Source organism: Scatophagus argus, chromosome 12, assembly GCF_020382885.2.
Source record: "Scatophagus argus isolate fScaArg1 chromosome 12, fScaArg1.pri, whole genome shotgun sequence".
NCBI lineage: Eukaryota > Metazoa > Chordata > Actinopteri > Scatophagidae > Scatophagus > Scatophagus argus.
Genome location: NC_058504.1, coordinates 16,889,763 through 16,909,640, shown reverse-complemented (window position 1 = coordinate 16,909,640; position 19,878 = coordinate 16,889,763). Strand labels below are relative to the sequence as shown.

At 40.4% G+C, this 19,878-nt stretch overlaps 1 protein-coding gene across 2 annotated transcripts; it reads left to right on the top strand.

The window, feature by feature from the left end:
• The first annotated feature begins 7,116 nt into the window (after positions 1 to 7,116).
• Positions 7,117 to 18,177, top strand: clint1a (clathrin interactor 1a). 2 transcript variants are annotated; one of them, XM_046405643.1, is made up of 12 exons: positions 7,117 to 7,308; positions 10,775 to 10,879; positions 11,215 to 11,311; positions 11,816 to 11,924; positions 12,401 to 12,565; positions 12,671 to 12,854; positions 13,077 to 13,293; positions 13,389 to 13,473; positions 14,082 to 14,147; positions 14,599 to 14,900; positions 16,246 to 16,453; positions 16,579 to 18,177. In XM_046405643.1, exons 1-12 carry the CDS (start codon positions 7,268 to 7,270, stop codon positions 16,863 to 16,865), a joined length of 1,866 nt encoding a protein of 621 aa, XP_046261599.1. In that variant the 5' UTR covers positions 7,117 to 7,267; the 3' UTR covers positions 16,866 to 18,177. The 2 variants fall into 2 exon arrangements, with proteins under 2 accessions (XP_046261599.1, XP_046261598.1); XM_046405642.1 differs by having other exon boundaries at positions 7,119 to 7,308; positions 14,596 to 14,900.
• Positions 18,178 to 19,878: the final 1,701 nt, after the last annotated feature.

Here is a 19,878-nt window from a genome sequence, read left to right as displayed (position 1 = left end):
TCTTTCTGCATTTTCTGGCATCCTTCTAGTAGAAACAATGAGTTTCCAGGACGTGCAGTCAGAAACATTGTTGTAGACTTAGCATACGCTCACAGTATGGCACAATAAGTGTTGATTTTGATTGACACCACTGGTGATGTGTAAAAAAATATGAATATTTACAGTATTAGTATTAGTCATGGTAAAAATTCCAGTCACATCACATACATACGCTTAAACCACCCTTGATCTATAAACAGACTCAGAATGAAGAGCCTTGATTGGTTGAGAGAATGATTGACAGCTGAACGAGTGGAACCTTTGAATGTGAAACTCAAAGGAAAGATGGGAAGCGTGTTTGTGCAGGTCCCAAGGGGGGAAAAGCCTGGGTTTCACACACGCATGCACGCACACGCGCGCACACACACACACACACACGCACATTGTGATCTTGCTCTACTTTAGGCTGTGCTCCACATGAAAGCACTGATGCTTCCTGCTGTTTGAGACGAGCTGTGTGTTGCTCTGCAATAGAACATACAGGTCTGCATATACATGTAAACGGACAGGTCTGTGTGGAGACCAGAGCAGGTGAGATCATATCCACCTCTCGTAGCTTGGCCTTTGTGGAATATCTGCCTCATTTCCTCTTTTTCTCATCCTCTCTGTCTGTCTTTTTTCTCTTCTTCTCCTTCATCCTCTTCATCTTCTTCTTTTTCTTCTCCTTCTTCTTCTTCTTCTTCTTCTTCTTCTTCTTCTTCTTCTTCTGTTTGTCCCTAGAGAGAAAAAAGTGAATCAGTTTCATTCACATCTTCAGATACACTCAAGTGACACAAAACAGCAAAATAAAATGTTCTTCTTTTAGTTTTCAGTATGTGTTTTGTGTTTTCATTATCATTCAAACATGAAGAAAAACATCCAGATGTTTTAGCTACAAATTGAAATTAGAATTATAATTACAATCATATTTCTTTCTGTCAGCCTGTTACTGACTCATCGTTTGCTCAGAATAATTTTAATACAAAAAGTGAGTGTATCACCATGTTCTACAAATGGCTCTCCACAAATGTGAAGGCACTGTGCCCTTGACTATCCCCCTGCTGAATGTAAGTCTTAGCCAATTAACAGTGTCTTCCACTTGGTCTACATGCGCATATGCAAACACACACACACGTGCACTCACACAATGCCAAAACCTTCCAGCTCATGGGACTAAACCTCATTAACTGCTCTGAGACAGACACTCTCTCTTTAATCAATCCTTTTCTAAGACTGCACACACAGAGGGACAGTGACAATACAACACAATCACACACACACACACACACATATATATATAAATATATATATATATATATATATATGGGGAGAGTGAGAGAGGATTAGGTAGATTCACACCCAGATCTCCCAGAGAGAAAAACATGGTCATTTGCCAGGGTGATTCAACTCTAAAACACCCTAATTACATCGACAAAGCCACTTTGTTTTGGTGCTGGATAAAATGTGAATGATTTAGCATATTATTATTATGCCTCTGAAATATTAACTAACCCCGGGGGACTTTATCTGCTCTTTTAAATATATGCAAATTATTTTATTTTGGTTTGGTTTGTTTCCAGTGACTTTTGTGAATTGTGTTTGGATAATTAAATGAGTACGTGCAGATGTAGAATCGCAGGCAGAGCCTACACGTTATGATGATTTGCCAGATTAGCATACAAAGTAGAAATGTTGCACCTCGACTGCTAATCGACTAACTGTTGTTTTCACTTCAACCTTGACCTATTTGAAACATCCACCCAGTGCCTGGCCTTGGAATGGGAATGCAAACAATGTTCCCTGACTTTTAATTGATAAGACTCATTTGATATCATCCTTCTTTCAGAACACTTCTCATTTCACCAGTGTCAGGCTCTTTCAGTGATGACTCCTATCTCCTTCTCTCTCTCTCTCACTCTCTGTCTCTGTGCTTCCTCATACAGCTCCACTGGATTGATGTTGTACTACCACAACAGCACTTTGGTTCTGTACTGACTTAGCACTATTAGCATTGCCAGATTAGTGGGTGGACTGCTGTGTGAACCAGGTACGATCATATCCTGTCCAAGGCTGAGAAGTTCTTTCTAATGGCGTAGTAGACCTGGAACAGTTGATGTGCAGAGCGCCAACATTTCAGCTCTGTCTTACTTCACTGATTACCCTGTGAATCCCTGATGGGTTCCGCTTCGTACATAATCATTTCCCTGACATAGGATAATTTGATTCTATTACTCTAACAACAGCGCAAACAAATTGCCTACGTAATTTATTGTGCCAATAATAGCAAAAACAGATGTGGTAATGGTACTGTGGCTTTCCAACCTCACATTTATATGGACTTAAACCAAAGTGGATATAATCATTAAAATACATTTATGAACACCCAGCCTCCCGTTCACTTGAAGCATTTTTCTTCGTCCAAACATGCATAATTATGGTTTGGCAAAGTAGTGATCTTTAGCCTCTGTTTCTTAATTCTTGCACCCACACAGCTCCAGGTTTTTTTCCACCCCTCACCCCCCCCTCTCCAAGGTCTTTTTCACAACTTCCCTTCAGCTTTTCCATAGCTTTCTCTCCTCTTATCAGGATGATTTCCTTTGAGGAGGTTTGAGATACAAACAACATCCATGTATCTCCTGCAGTTGTATTATCTTTGCTAAGACTGCATTTCACTCCCCTACAGTATCACACGGGCCCTCTCCTGCGCTCTCCCTTTACTCTCTACCTCTCCATTCACTAGTGTTCTTTATGCCCTCTAAAGCCCTCTGCTCTGTCCCATTTCTCCCATTGCCTCAGGTCCTTTTTGACACCCCTGGCACGTTAATGGGCCAATCAGAGACACTGTCCTTGAAAATCTCACTTTGGCTCATTTTCATATCCCCCCCTCTCTCAGATTTATAACCTCTGCTGCTTACAGCTCCAGATGTTTTGTTCTGGTTTTTACTCTCTGTAATTGCTAATTCAATCTGGTTGTAAAGGAGCAGATGCTCTCAGGGCTTGAGCATACCTGTGTGGGTTTCTCTGTGTGTATGTGTATGTTTTCTTGCCCATGTACAAAGCAACAGGATTTACTGTAACGTCCAGACTCATAAACATAAGCCTCCACGATTACACTAAAGTTGTTTTCTCATAGGGGAATAAGACAACAGCAGTTTTAAGTTGCAAAGTATTGCATTGGCATCAGCTTCCATTATACACTGAATTACCATCACCGTTAAATCACCACAGCTGATGTTTGCTGTTTTAGCAGGAAAGACAGTTGGCTTCTGAGTCTAAATTGTGATTTGAGTCTCTCTCATCAGGCTCCTTGTATTTTTTTATTTTATTTTTTTTAATCATCTTCCATCCTTTTTCTCACCAGGGAAAGTGGCAATCCAGTTCAGTTTAGAGAGAAAAATAAACAGACTCTTTATCCACGAGAATGTGAATGCTACTTTAGTCCCATTAGAAACATCTGTGTGTGTGGTTTCAGATCACAGCGGGCTGTCTTTGCAACTTTGAACATATGACAAGTGGCCTCATTGTTTGAGCATATTCAGTACCTACATACTGTACCAGATATATTCTGTACTCTTGCACACATCTATGCTACACACCACACACACACATATTCACATACACATTTACATGAAAGCATGCACACACATAAATACACACACTCACACCAGTCCTTGCTCACATGCCCACACACACGCACCACAGTGGACCTGTCATGTGTCATGGAGACAGGGGTCAGATACTGTGTGATGTGTGTGGGGGTTATATCGCTTGGGAAAAGGACTAAAGATCTTACCGAGGCAGCAAGAGGGCCAACAATAACAGCCTGAAATATAACAGCAGTGAACGGACCCTCGCTCTGACAGGAGGAAAGCTGGGCCCCAGTGGGTGACTCCACAGATCAGAGTCTCCTCCGAGGGCACAGAGATGGGCGGGAGCGTTAATTCATTGCTAATGTGCAAAACAAAGAACATTGTTTTCTAATGACATTGTAAAACTGCAAAGAAAAAAAAAACACAGAGTGTTTCGAGAGATTGAAAGCACATGTTTGTAGAGACGAATAATAGCAGAGTTGAAGAGTCTGCATCTTTTTTTGTGCACATTCCCAAGTCGAGATGATGTTCTGACCACATTTGTCATGGGAAATTCAGCCATGTAAACACAGAGTCCCGGCCCCTTGTGTGTCACGCTGACTGACACACACACATACACACACAGTCTTGTTTCCATCGCTTCTGGGGACATTACATAGGCTTACATTCATTTCCTCGAGGCTTAACCACCACCTAACCACAACAATAAACATTACTAACCCTTACCTTAAACTAACCCTGACCTCAGCCTAACCTTAAAGCAAGCCTTCACCCTAATATTTAATTATTTATTTTGTGGGGACTTGCATTTTGTCCCCATAAGTAAGGCAGGTCCTCACAATGTGACTGTGTAAACAGATTTTTGTCCCCACAAATACAGGACTACACATCCACACACACACACAGACATTGAACACACTCACCCCTGTGCAATACTCAGCAGTCTCCAGAAAAGTCAGAGTGCCCCCTAGTGCTGCTTGCACTTAAATCACGTTTATCTGACTTACTTTGTCATTTCCTTCAAGTGAAAAGTTGTTTGAGACAATTTGGTCTCAGTAGACCAAACTGATGATCAGCTTAAGAGCAAGATGATGAATGAAACAGTTATGCAATCCAAAATATCAAGGAAAGGCTGATATATCTTTGCAAATATGCAAAGACGGAATATGGGTCAGTAAGGTTTCTAACAAAGAATGTTTTGCTTCTTTATTTGCTTAAAAATTAAAACTCAGCACAATTTTACTGCATAAATATTGTTTGAGATCAGATTTCTACAATTAAGCCTTTTGCTAGCTTGGCTTTCGCCAAGACTGCATAGCACCACACCACTCTTAAAACAAGGGCTCAACCCTGCGTACACACATGCATCCTATACACAACTGTACAGAATTCAGATCTTTAAGGACACAAGGGGTTTTTCAATCAAAGGTTTGATTGAATACTTTGCCATCCTCAGCACTCACACACTCACAAATACATGCACATTGTTGACAGAGAGTGTCTTCAGCAACATCATTTACCACTTAGGCCCCTCCCCGAGGACCGTGCCATTCTTAATGCGTAGCAGATAGGTTGATAGCTCTGGTTTCTGTCGAGAAGTGCATGTCAATCAACAGCTCACATCAACGTCACAGAGGCAAAGTGTTTCTGAAAGATCTTTTTACTGAGTGCCTTTCTATCCATCCTCCTCCAACCCACACACTCACACAAAAACACACTCACACATGCACAAACACACACACACACAGCCATTTCCATCTCGGCAATCACTTCTCCTAGAGTTCTCCTCTTCGGACGTGTAACAGTAATTGAGGTTGCTCCCTTGGGTGCAGTGCATTCTGGGCCGTTAAGTGCTGTTTCTTGTTGTTTTTTTCTCAAATGGGTGTATTTTGGCTATTGTGTTGTTTCTTCCTGCTCTTCTATGGAAGTGTAAGCTGTGGGCCATATTTACACGTATCATTAGAGAATAGAGACCCTGTCAGACGCAGGGCATCCGAGGGCTTATCTTTCCCACTGGAATATCAATCAATATGACAAAGAGTCTTAATACTTTCAGATTACACCCAGTCAAGGGAGAATCAAAGAAACCATTTCATTTCAGAAGGAATGACCACTTCCAGTCATTAAGATCTCACAAATCTCAAAATGAACAACTGAATATCAATTTTTTCTTACTCCTAAGGCAACTGTGTCTGCTTAAGATGACACTGAGTCAGTCAAGGGTGTTCACTTGCTACAATGACCTCCCTGCTCACCACATCAGGCCTGGCTTGAGTACACCCTGTGACCTTTCTCTGCAATGATGACGTTGTCTGTCCAGAAGAGGGAGTGATTGATCTGGATTGACACAAACAGCCAGTGCCCTGCCTGGCCTGTCACACAGCATCACTGGGTCATTGTAGCATGCCTGAATGCCAGATGAGGAGGGATGGAGAACATACAGGGTGGTGACCTGATGATGATGATGATGCAGCTTACGTTTGTAACTGGAAGCTGGAACACGTTTGGGGCAAAAGAACAGGTTTTACAATAGAGCAGTGAGTCCAAACTGTGGGTACTGGTACCCGAAGGGATACTTCCACAGCCGTCAGGGGTACTTTTTACGAATAATTTGTTACTACATTTAGTAAGCAAATAATAAACTAAAACTAGTGGATAAACTGTTGATATGTAGATCGCTAAATGGTTCAAAAGTCGGTTTTGGCACTTCATGTGGTTGTAGAACAAATGCAAGCTTGATTAAATTAATCTAAATCTGAACAGTTAAATTGTATAAAAATATTGTAACACCCAATATTATTTCCACTTTTATATGATTAATAGTAAAATAGCATTCAGTTTGTAATTAATTTAAATCAACATATTTTGAAGATAACTGGTGTTGCTGAAGGAGGGGTAGGCCTAGTTGAGTTGGTCAGACAGTACTGTTTGGGTAAGTCTTTCAGATAATGCAGAGAACCATTGCAATGAGCACAATTAACAGTATGCAGTTATTATAATGTGGAAACTACTTCAGACATATCTGTACCATTTCTGTTACTATACCAAAATACTCTACAGGATAAATGGTGACTTCATGAATCACTAACAAGTATATTTAAACCACTAAACTATACCTGCCTATATATTTTCTAAATAAGATCTATGCAAAACCAACATTTTGACTGTCTTTTTGTCAAGAGACAGGTACTACTTTTTAAATCAGGAAACCTGTGGTTCACCGATTCACCGAAGATATTGCGATGGGCTCTCGAGATAATCCACTTTTATTATATTTTTATTTTTATGTTTACAGTTTAATCCCACTATTTCTGGGGTCACCGGTTTTCCGTAGTGTTTCATCTCTCCAAACTGGTTATCTTTTTTCCACGATGTTTGACGGCTGTGAGAGCTAAGGTTACTTATATGTACTTATACTGTATTATCGACGGCTGTGACTGAAAACTAATTAGAAACTACAACTCCACTACTGCTTTACGCAAAATGACAGCGGCATTTCCCGTAGTAACCTTTCCTGTCTGTCGAGTGGTGCGTTTGCGCCTCCTGTCTTGAAAGAGAGGTGAGGAAGAGTTTACTTTCCAGAGTTCAAGGTTTAGTTTCGGTGTTCGTCTGAAGTAGAGGGTTTGTCGAGGTAGAAAGCCCCTTTTCACGGAGCCAAGATGCTGAACATGTGGAAGGTCAGGGAGTTGGTTGATAAAGCGTAAGTATCTCTCAACTATATCACGTCTCTTTTGTGTTATTTGTGCCTGTACTTTACCTGTTTGGTAGAGACACGTACCCAAAACTTTGACGTCACATCACTCTAACAAGTTAGCTAGCCCGTATGCTACTAGCAAGTTAGTTAGCTGACTTTGGCAAATACTAGTTTATTTGTTTCAAGTATGAGTAACGTTATCCCTCCTTTGTCCGAATTATTTTACTTGGTCTCATTGTTAGTGTGAGATGGGGTTTTGACTGTTATGAGATTTCGAGCTTATTGTTTGTGCGTTTTGTCCGACAGTATAAGCTAACACACTGAGCTAACATGCTAGCTAATTAGCCTTCTGGCTAAAAGAGCTACCGGACGAGGCTAGCCAGCTAAGCTAGTTTGACAGCTCATGGGCTGTACATTCAGTGGGGAAGGTTTACAGAATGCCCGTTAACGTACATATGGATTCTACTGTGGCTTGGCTGCCACTGTCTGGAAGCATTTTTTAAAACTTCCTGGAGTGTATAAATGCGTTAATTTAACGTTACTCTCCGGTCGGAAAGTAATGACACTTGTAGCTAAGTTACACACTTAACATTACAGTAACATTAGCTGTAGCATTATTGTAACGTTAGATATATGCCTGGGTTATTTCAGAGCCAAATTCTTATATTTTTGTCTGCAACCCTAGACTACTTGTCAACTGAAATTTATTAGACAATCTAAGACCTCAAGTATCAAAATGCATGCATTTTCTTTGGAGATGAATAAAGTATGTAACGATACGGCTAGGGTTTTCCTTAAACGACTGCTAAGAAAACGTGAATCAATGCAGTAGATAGTAGTATGAAATAGTTACGTTAGTTACAGTACTACGTTGCCATTTTATTGTGATTGTGTAATATCAAAGAACAACGAGATAAACGACGGTGCCACAATATGGTAGTTATTAATCAGTGACCAGCGATCCTGCAGTGTTTTGGAACTTCCTTGTGGATTTCAAGCTGTCAAGTGCAAAATGTCCACTCATGACTGTTTGTATAGTTTGCTGGTAGTGTCAGTACTAGCCTGCATGGCTGGTGACAGCAGTTTAGCACCTGAATTTATATACCAGTGCTGAACTTTGGCAACACTTTGAGCATTGTACATCTTTTGTTATGCTGTTTATTTTTAGCTACTAACTGGCTGTACTGTAGAGGTGTGGTAGGGTTTTGCACAATTTTTCCTCCCTTCAAGGGCTCATTGGCTAATTTTGCACACCCAGACAATAGCATGTTCTTAAGTCCATCCAAGAATGCATTCCTGCCTAATGCACTTTTCTCCCTGGAGTTTGACCTCCTGAATGTGACAGGGAGACAGGGGGCCTACCGACAGAGAAACAAAATAAAGATGCAAGTTTCAAAGATTAAAGAGAAGGGAGTTTCCGTGTTTGTTTTCATCCTAGTTTCTTTGATACCAAGGGTGATGAAAGAGCTTGTGTTTTGGGACATTCAGAAATTGTCGCTTTTTGTATTGGCTTAAATTAAAAAATGATTGTCAAAAAGCTGTAAGTCAGTCACACTAACGGTGTGACATAATGCAACATTTACTGTCGTATGAGTATGTGAGATTTTTGCTGAGGCATGACATACAAACAAATGTTTTATCCTCTTTCAAATAGGTTTTGCAATGAATTCACATTTCATATGAAGAATAAATTACAATTGGTTTCATGAATAACTACGAGGGAAATTTTGTGACAGATGCAGCACCATAGTTTGTTCAACGGAAATGTGATAGTGTGTCACTGTGAGAAAGTATCACAACTTCCGTTTTATCTTGCTGATATCTAGAACAGGGGCCGCCACTGTGAAAAGATAAGGCTTCACATCACTACATCATGTCCTGTTGTGTTTTGCCTGTCATTCAAGCACACACTAACAACTAAACTTTGTGCAATGTCAGTAGACATAGCTAGAAAGACTCAGGATGCATGTAGTTAGTAACATAGCACACAAAGTAATCAATAAGACGATCAGAAAGAAGTTAAAGAGAAACAAACTAGAATATGAACATGAACATGAAATAGAACACTAAGTCTTGTCCAGAACTGAAAGAGTCATAAAAACAATATGTCCATCAGAATTTTGTTTGATACAGGATAAGGTTTGACTGTTTTAGATCTCCCAGCATGTAAGGTTACTGTAACCCATGGTCCACCTTTGAGACTTTTTTTATTTAATCAAAGAAAAGGCACCTGGCATGGTCGCGTTCAAATAATTTTGGAGTAGCTCCAATTTTACAAAAAAGAATATGTTATCAGAGTGGTAAGGTTACCCTGTAGCTTGTAATAGTAATACGGCCTTTCCCCAGAACCACAGAGAGGATGTATCTCAAATCTGTGCTGCTCTTTTAGGCCCTCTACATATTGCTGATGTGGCAGTAGTGGGGGAGGGATGAGGAGGTGCAGGGTTCAAATGTTTTGGCTCACCATGTTTTGGCTAAAGTTGTGACATGGCTCACTTAATTATTTGGAATAAGACAGTCCTGTAAGAAACTGTGCGTGTTCAAGCCAACAAAAAGTTAAAATGTGACTTGGTTGCTGGCAGTTGCAAATGGCTTGGCTATAAGCTATGCATGCTTTCAGGCAATGCACTTTGCAATAGCATGCCAAATAACCATTTTATCCAGTCATTATGGATTATATATCAGAAAAAAACATTTATTAGATATCCTCCTAGGAATAGTACAATTTAGACTCAGAATCTCTTCTAAAAACTAAAGTAGTTGTTGTAAACTGGCAGTAATGCATGCATAAATGGTCCAGTATCATTAATTGTTTCTAGCATAACCTCTGCTTAGAAATTAATGCATTCCTCTTAACACCCTTCATGACATTCTTACTATACAGGCTGGACATTGGTTTGCTGTCTTACAGTAAGTGCTTGTTGTGAGTGTGGATGTGAGGAAATATTATAGACCTCCTAACAGTCTCATTGAACAGATCCAATATGCGCTTCTTGGTTTGAGTTTGTTTTATTTGTTGTGTTCTTTTCATCATATTTGAGTTTCCTTTTGCTTTTCTTCTTACTTCCTTAGACTGATTCAACAAGCAAAAGCGCACACACACACACACACACACACACACACACTCTAAGCACAACCCCGTATCACTCAGTACCATTTTATTTCCCATTTATGTGTTTATTGTTGACACAGCTTTGCATTTGTTTGTTTAGTCCCTTGTTTTTGGTTTTAACTTTTGGTTGGATTCAGAGCGCACACACACACAACCGCTCTCTATTGTAGTACTCCTGTTAGACTCAGTAAGTGTGTGGGTGTGGCTGTAACATGAGCACTTTCATTTATTATCCTCATTGTGGTTGCTCTCAATGGATGCCATATATTTTGAACTAAAATGCCAAATGCCTTGAAAAATACTTCATATAGACATGATTAATGAAATTATATTGTTTTTGTTTTTTATCTCACTATTTAGAACCAACGTGGTGATGAACTATTCAGAGGTGGAGTCGAAAGTCAGAGAGGCCACCAATGATGACCCCTGGGGACCATCAGGACAGTTGATGAGTGAAATCTCAAGGTCAGAGCAAACACTGAAAAGTACCTAGTTATTTGTAAATAAATTAAACTTCAGAAAGATCATCCTAAAGCCCTTTTCAGCTGCAGGACCTTCAACAGGAGCATTTTTCACTACGTAAGATAAGATAAGAACTTTATTGATCCCGCAGGAAATTGTTGTGCCTGGGTTGCAATACAAAGAAGCATACAAAAATGGTAGCTTTTGTAAAAGTGGTAGTAGTACAGGCTGTTAAAGAGCTAAACAGTCTACTTGTTGATTGTTATGCATTTGAAAAAAATAACCTTCTCTCTTAAAAGGACAACTTTTCTTTCTTCTGCAAATGTTTCTGTAATCAGAGCCACCTTCATGTATGAGCAGTTTCCAGAGGTGATGAACATGTTGTGGGCTCGTATGCTGAGGGATAATAAGAAGAACTGGAGGAGAGTTTACAAGGTCTGCCACAGTATTGCTGCAACATCCTGCAAGCACACATTCTTAATTATGACATGAGAGTTGAGTACAGTTTTGATTTGACCAAAAAATTTGGACCAGACCCAACTGGTTTTTACCCCACTAAGCTAGTTACCCTCTTAAAATGAGCCATTTGTTGGCTTTAACTCCAAAGTTCCTGCTCATTACTTCATACACACAAGAATTGAGTGTCCACTTCAAATTTTAGTGAAAAAAGAAACATTAGGTAAAGAGGGTTATTTCCATTTGAAATTACTTTTTTAAATAATTCACAAAACAAAACAGTTGGCCTTGAATGTAGATGCCTCTGATTGTTAATACACTCTTAACTAAGGGGAAAAGTTCTTCTGAATAGAATATAGCCATAACTGATCCAGTCCAAGGCTATGGGATAGGTTCTAAGGTCAGATTGAATGAAACAATAAAGTAAAGAATTAAACCCTAAGCAAATTTTCCTCTAACTGCTGCTGTATTTCTGTCTATCAGTCCCTGCTGCTGCTGGCACACCTAATCAGGAATGGATCAGAGAGGGTTGTTACCAGTGCCAGAGAACATCTGTATGATCTCAGATCATTAGAAAGCTACCACTTTATAGGTAAGGCATCATTGTGTTCTTTTCTTTCTGTATGTTTTCTCTCCTTTATGACATCTGTTTATTTGCAATTTAGAAGAGTAGTACCTAAACAAACATGCTAAACAAAAAGAGCTTTCCTGTTTTCCAATTTAGCTTTCATTAGGTGAGGAGCGTTCTTCGCTTCAACACTGTTGTGATTAGTGCTTCTTAACAAAAGCTTAAGTATGAACTATAATGAATGAACAGAAGCTCTGAGTACTGCTTAGTGCACAAAACCCTAAACCACACACACACACACTGCCCCAAAGCTGCTTTCCCTCTTCCCAGCCATGTGTGTATTCAAGGTGCAGTTTACAAACAAGAACGTTCAACTTCTTTGTATAGAGATGTTCATGTTTATCACCTGTGTGTGTGGTGTAAAGTTCACCCCCCAAAAAGGCGCTAATTCATTAAATATATTAATGCCTGTGTTTCTCTTTGTCACACTCTTTCTCTAGATGAGAATGGGAAGGACCAAGGTGTGAATGTGCGTCAGAAAGTGAAGGAGTTGGTGGAGTTTGTCCAGGATGATGACAGGCTTAGGGAAGAACGGAAAAAGGCAAAGAAGAACAAAGACAAATACATTGGAGTATCCTCAGACAGTATGGGTTACCGAAGTTACAGTAAGTCCTCGGTTCAGGGAGTAATATAATTAACTTTTGGGTTTTGGTTGGATTTGAGTCCTCTCTTACTTGCTCTTAACTCCTTTTTTACCTACTTCACTTCAGCGGGGGACAGGCACGACTCCAGCGATAGCCGGTCAAGGTGGGATGATGATTGGGACAAGAGTAAAGGACCTTTCCCCTTCAGCGAGAAGCTGGGGGAGATCAGCGACAAAATCGGCAGCACCATTGATGATACCATAAGCAGATTTCGGAAAAAGGATAGAGATGACTCACCAGATCGATTCAGGTTGGAAATATGAACAATAGTCACACTAGGAAAATAGACTCAAATAGTTTTATAATGCAAAATCAACAGTAACTACACAAACGTTAAGTTTTCTGATGCTGTTACATATTTTTACATCAGCACAGCTTGTAAACACAACAGTAAACTGTCATCTATTTTTAGTTATGATTACACTAGGAAAACACAAACAGTTTTCAATTAAAACCTTGATTGTTTTGATAGTGACAATGAGGAGGACCGGAATCGAACGTCTTACAATGGCCAGACAGGAAAAGAATTTAAAGATGAAGAGGAAACTGTTACCACCAAGAGTGTACACATAGTGCAGGCAACAGAAACTACAGCAACACGAAAGAGAGGAGCCCCATCCAGGAAAGTAGACTTGGGAGCCGCTGCCCACTACACAGGAGACAAGAGCCCAGACACCTCTGCCAAACAGGTAGCAAGAGCACTTGTGCACACAAGATAAAGACTTGATAAGTGTATAGTCATGTATGCAATGTGCCGAGAGCTTTTGGTTCTTTGTTATTCCAGTCGCCAGCAGCCCCTCAACCCTCCAGTACTGGCCTCGCAGATCTGCTTATGGTGGACACAACACCGAGCCAACCTGCATCCACAGGTATAATCTCACAAACTTCAACCGATAATATCCTGACATTTTGTGAAATGTGTGTGTTTGCTGTCTTACCAGGAGCTAGCTAAGAAGACTGGTATCAAATGCATTTTTGTGGTTTAAGCATAAGACCTTTGCAGCATAGTTTTGTCTCTGCCCAAAATGAACAATATCCCGTCCATTTACCAAATATGTTTTATTGACACGTTGTCTGCTCATAGCAAACAAACTATACGCCAGCAAATCCACCAGTAAATAACGTTTTAGATCAGTGATACAAAATTGTACAAAACAGGAAACTCCACTGTGCCTGTTGGACTAGACTCTGCACTGACTGTGCCCAGCTGCTGGTGCTAGCTTCAGATTTTGGGGACAGCAGTAGGAGGGAGTTGATGTATAGGGACTAAGTGCACCAGATGTTTTTGGAGCAGTCCCTGGTGAATGGGAAGGGCGGGAGTGCTGAACAGATGTTTGGTCTTCTCCACCCATCTACTGCCACTACCCCTCCCCTCCCTCCCACACTTGTGACACTGAAGGAATGCTAACTATGGTAGAATGACACTTTGAGCTCACTTATTTAAAATTGATGTCTTTATGTCGATTTCTCAATGCAGACCTGATCAGTGGATTTGCTGACTTCTCTTCGTCTGCTGCCTCCGCCGTCCTCTCCTCGGGAGCTGGTTGGTTTTAAAGACTTTTTTTGTTATTGTGTGCATGTGTGTGCTGTGCTGTAGTAGCCATACTGCTAGAATATTCAGAGGAATGCTGGGAGGAAGCCCTGGCCATATGGAGCCAGCTACCTGCTCTGCATAACAAGAACAGACACACATCAACTCCTGTTATGGATGACAAGGAGACAGGGACAGAGGAAGAAGTTGGTGGGGGTGGAGGAGGTTGAGACAGATTGAGAGGAGGGATAGAGACAACAAGCAATGAAAATTTAAAACTGGTCACTGAGAAAGCCCTGGATAAAGCTAGACTGGTCTCACTGAAGACTCAACTGTTTATTCTTAATTACTATGACAGATTCAACTTTGCTCATCTAACTTTTGTTTGAAACATCCTCCAATTATTTGCACAGCTCTTACAAACAAACAATACAAACATCACTGGTTTTTCTTGTTGCAGCAGCGCCAGCCTCAAGCAGCAATGGAGATTTTGGAGAATGGAATGCCTTCCCTGGAGGTCAGATGCCAGCGTCTGCTCAGACTGCTGACAACAGTGGAAATGACCTGTTTGGAGCCATGACAGCAGGTCCTGCCACTGCTACTGTCCCCGCCCCAGTCTCAGCTCCAGGCTCTGGTCCTGCCTCTGCAGACCTGTTTGACTTGATGGGGCCCTCTCAGTCCCTCACCTCCTCTCAGAGCCTCAGCTTTAGCATGAGCAGCACACAGAGCATGAGCACCACAGTCCTGCCCCAGTCTAGGTCACAGGTATGCATGAGCGCACTCATACACATGCATCCTTAATTAATAATTTATTGATATAAATATCATTACAATACTCACAGAGGGATGCTTAAATGATACAGGGTGCAAAATATCCTCAGGGAAATAACACATTATGATTTCAGAGTTCATGGATACAGAGCTAAACTGCTACAATTTTTAGGGTTTTTTTGTTTTTATTTAGTCACAGATATGTATTATGTATGTTCGACAGTATTTGAAAAATTATGTTTTTCATTTTGATAGAAAACATTAATGACATTAAAAAAATATTATTATAGTTTCCGAGTTGACTGAAATCTGATAAAAACCTTTACATTTATACAAAAAGATACTGAAGCTAAAATGCTGTTGTGGATCTCAAGTTTACAACAAAGATGTTGGAGGTTTTGTGCTTGCTAATATTTCATTAATTTCAGTCAGCCAGTCAACTGAAAACCTTGAAAATGACAGACCTGCAGTACACCTGTGTTTTTGTTCCATATCGGGGGCCTTCTGGTTCTTGTGAGGCCCAGAGCCCAGTCCTAATGAAGCATAGCATCATTTCTGAGTCCAGGTTAGGGGGTAAGATGTGAACTGGGATCGGGTTAAGGTTAGCTGCGTGTGCATATGACTTTCTCTGCTCTGCTTCCAGCGCACTGCATTTGGTTAAGTAGAAAATAGATGAAAGTATTGCCCTGTATTCACGGTATCTTGCTTTGAATATATTTGCAACCAAACATCATTAGGTTCAAGATAAAAATTGTTGTTGGGTGCTCTTCATTATAAAATCGGTGTTTGTAATCCTAACGATGAGAGTAATTTCAGTCAGTCCGTGTGCCTGTGTGATAAAGACATACCTTGTGTGACTGAGAGATGGAGGACAAGCATGATGGTAGAGGGTTAGCATGCAGCCTCACCAGATGCTCATCTCCCCCAGAGACCTCCCACTAACCACCCACTCCTGCTGTTACTGACATACAGAATGAGAAGAATCAGTTTTGAGTTACAAAAACATTCAAATCCCAACAACAGTGTGTCAGTGTTTGCTGGATTTCCATGATGAAAGGTTTCTGACCTACTAAAAACAAAGATTTTTTTTTTCGCTGAGAAGACACCCACCCCTGTTTTTTACTCTCTTTATCATAGATAGTAGGCTGTAATGAGTTCAGAAAGAGACCTAGAAGATTCCTCTGATAGTATCGAGGTTAAGCAGGAAAGGCAAAAGGGTTATGGCCTTGAATTATGAGAAGGACCTGTATCTTTAGTGGATTTCATTACTGGAGTTATGTATCTTATGTATATTTCTATGAACATGGATTTGTCTGACATCATGTTTTGTCTTTGCTAGCCACTACACGTGGGGGATCCTTTACAACCGCAGTCTGTCGTGCCCCTTCAGCCTGTGCAGCAGGGAATAGCCTCTCACGGTGCAGAAGCCAAAGCGTCTCTCCCTTCCACCTGGTCAGACCACTCAGTTAACATCAGTCTGGATTTCCTGGGCCCAGGCATGCAACCACCCAAGCCTAGCCAGCCCACCCTCAACACCCTCCAGCAAGGTGAGAAGAATGGTGGCATGAGCCGTGACACTACAGTCAGACTGTCCTTCAAAGCAGCCCAACGCAATCCGATGTGATTTCCAATTTGGTATTTAACTTCATTGAGTTTGTTCTCTTATTTCCAGGCAACCAGGTACCTACCAATATGCTCTCCCAGGGATTTTCCGGTATGACCCTTGGACCTACAACAATAAGACCATCTGTAAATCCTATGATGCATCCTGCTGCTGGAATGGGCATGGGCATGGGGATGGGGATGGGGATGGGGATGCCTCCCAGTCAGGGTATGATGGGGATGGGAATGAACATGGGAATGCCCGGTGCTATGGGAATGGGTATGGGGATGAACCCTGCAATGGTCCAACAGCCCAAACACGATGCCTTCGCTGACTTTGGTAACTTTGGAAAGTGATGGAGCTGGAAAGCAAATATTATGGTGGATTGGTGTAGCTCTTTCCCTCCCTCTGTCTCTCTCTCTTTCTTTCTCACCCCGTCCATTGGTGAAGGAATGTTATGAGCTGCAAACAAAGAGTACTTGAATATTGTCAACTATCACAATACACCCCAAAATCTCCTTTTTTTAAAAAAAAATAATGCTGTGTAGTGATATGCAACTAAATGAATGTGTTTTGTGTTGTTTGAACCAATGAACTGTCTGATCTGGGGTGATGGTCAGACACACACTGATGGACAGTGTGCCTTATTGGTTCCTTATAAGTCAGTGAGAGGAGGGAAGAACGTGCCACCAAGAGAACGTCAGGGGGATTTGCTTTATAACCTCAATCAAGTGAAATCACCAGAATAGCAAAAAAAAATATCAGTAGCTGTATAATTTTTTGAGCTGCGTTCTATGTAACTTTACTGAATGAAGAGTTTGAATAACATGATCAGCCATTTTAACTTTCTAATGTTTGTTTAAGAATGTCAGGTTACCTCTTTTTTGTCCTTGCTCTTCCTTTAACCTGTAAATAGAAATCTGGAGCCCTTACAAATAACTTATGAAGTTCCTGTATGAGAGGAAGTGACAGAGTGAAGAGTATCACGCAGACCAAATCTGATACCAGTTAAGACCTTTAGCAAAGCACATTGACACCTTCTCTTTGAGTGTCCACACACTCCAAATGTGACCCATCAGTGCTACAGTTAAAGTAATAAACATTTGGAGTGAAGGCTATTGGAAATTATATACACATAATTACATATAAAGAAGATTATAATCAGTTTTCACCCAAATGAGATAATCAGTAGGTAGGATAATCCTGATACAGGGGTTGGGGGTTGTGGGTTCTTTATTACAGCACAGTGCCTGAAAGACCTTTGCCTTTTCTCTTCTGTTAACCTTTTTGAAGGAGACAGTGTGACTGTGCAGTGTTGAGGACAGCTTCCAGATAGGAGCTTCTGTACAATGTACGAATGTGTGTTTGTACTTAATGCCTCAAGCCAAGCGTTCTGTCTGTACAGATATCAAATGCAATTGTATAATTATTTCGCTCACTTTTTTTGTTGTTTGTCCCATAGTTTTATTTCTACTGTGTTCACGTCAATAACTTCAGAGCTCAAAAAAAAACAAAAAAACACCCCAAGATAAAAATATGTTGACGCAGACTGTTGTAAGATTGCACCGTGCGTATGTGTGTTAAATGTTCACCAGTGCATCTCAGTGAAAGCCACCTTCACAACTTCCATGTTTATTAATGTAACGCATTAAAAAGAGCAATCGTAAAGCGCTGCTGTCATAATCGTCATCAGTTCAAGTTTACATGTTTTGCAACCTATCAGAAAGATTGTGTGAGAGGAAGCACTTCCACCAGCTGAGATCCAACTTGTACGCACCCAGTACGTTACGGTGTTGCTGTGGGATGGTGCATAATGAACAATCGGCCTTCAGCTGTACTACAACTGACCTGTTAGATGTACAAAGCATTGCTCCTTAGTGATTAAAGTGCCTGACAACAGTTGCCTTCTGATACTTCTAATGAGTGACTGATAGAAAAATCTTGGCTGCCTGACACTTTTTGTCAACGATTAGATAAATAATTCACTGGCCAGAGAAGATGGTAGATTCTGCAGCCCCAAGAGGATTACAAGTTGTGCTTTCCGACCCTTCTGAGGGCTCAAGAGGCTGAGCACACTTAACACTTAGTAGCCTTGCGTCCAAGTATGACATGTTAAAATGACCAAAATTTGTTTGCTGTCTTTTCTAAAATACATCAGTAGAGGTTGTTATATGCATTTTTTTCTACTTCTGATTGTTTTGATCTTCTCAAAAATGGTATTGTTACTGAAACACTAGCTTATGCAAATATTTAAAAAAAAAAGAGAATCCTTTGAGAAAATGAAATTTTGCATTTTTCCATTTTGATTTGATTTACACATCAAGATTCTATCTACAACATTAAACAGTTGATTGAAATTTGTTAATGGTGTGTGTTATTTGGTGTGCTGTGCCATTAGCCTCATTCAAAAGAGCTTCAAGCAGCAAAAGTGAAGCCACTGCCCTTGACTTGGAAATTACATCTAGTTGATGCAAGTTCGTTAATTTCGTTGTTTTAAGTTTTTTAAAAAAAAGGTCCTTTGACAAATGTGCACATGTACAAATTATATTAATAAGCCATAGAGACAACAGAACAAATGCAGGGAATGTAAATTATAGCAATATGTGCAAAAAGAGCTGCTAAATAAGTAAAAACATCAAATCCATAGGTTGCAAGTGCATCACGGTGCTTGTAACCAGAAGACCAGAGAGGAACAGCAAACAGGTCAGCTAGAATAAAGTTCCATCTCATTCTCACTATGACCCTCGCAGCAGTTCTGCACCTTAAAACTTTCTGTTGATTTAATCTTTCATGTAACAGCGAGGATTTGTAGTACTGTAGAGGAAGTGTTAATGCTTAGTGTCCTTATTGCTTCAGTATCCATTCAGCTGATTAAAGAGTTTGTCGTACTGAGATGGGTGGCCTGATTGCTCTTGTATGATAAACTAAAGGGAAAAAGTGTGTAATTTAATTGCAGCCCATCTCTTTGCCACCAGCACTGTGCCCTTCTCATAGTGCATGGAGGCTTATTGGAACACACTACTGAGGCAAACACCACTGAAACCACAGCAAGCATTAAACAATTGACCTCATTTTGGCTCTCTGGAGAGGAAGACTATTAAATGGGCTATACTAATAATATTCTGATACATTATATGAAAAATATATGGATGAACAACAGTTTAGCTACTGCTATAATATGATCTATTTCTGGCATAAAACATGTAGAAAAAAGGGTCAATTAAACTCAGCAGTCACATTAGGGAAAAAAAAATTACAGTAAGCTAAACTTCTGACTCAGACCCAGAAACATTACAGCAACATACAATCATCCTGTGCCACTCATCCAAAAGTAACCTCTGCCAATTCAAACAGAAAAAAAACGCAACA

What these genes read in the sequence shown, in the direction of transcription:
- clint1a (XM_046405642.1), top strand. Translation starts at nt 7,268, where the DNA reads ATGCTGAACATGTGGAAGGTCAGGGAGTTGGTTGATAAAGC. An exon ending in ACTGGAGGAGAGTTTACAAG is followed by an intron (nt 11,312 to 11,815) that starts GTCTGCCACAGT and finishes TCTGTCTATCAG; the next exon opens with TCCCTGCTGCTGCTGGCACA. An exon ending in TGCCCCAGTCTAGGTCACAG is followed by an intron (nt 14,901 to 16,245) that starts GTATGCATGAGC and finishes TGTCTTTGCTAG; the next exon opens with CCACTACACGTGGGGGATCC.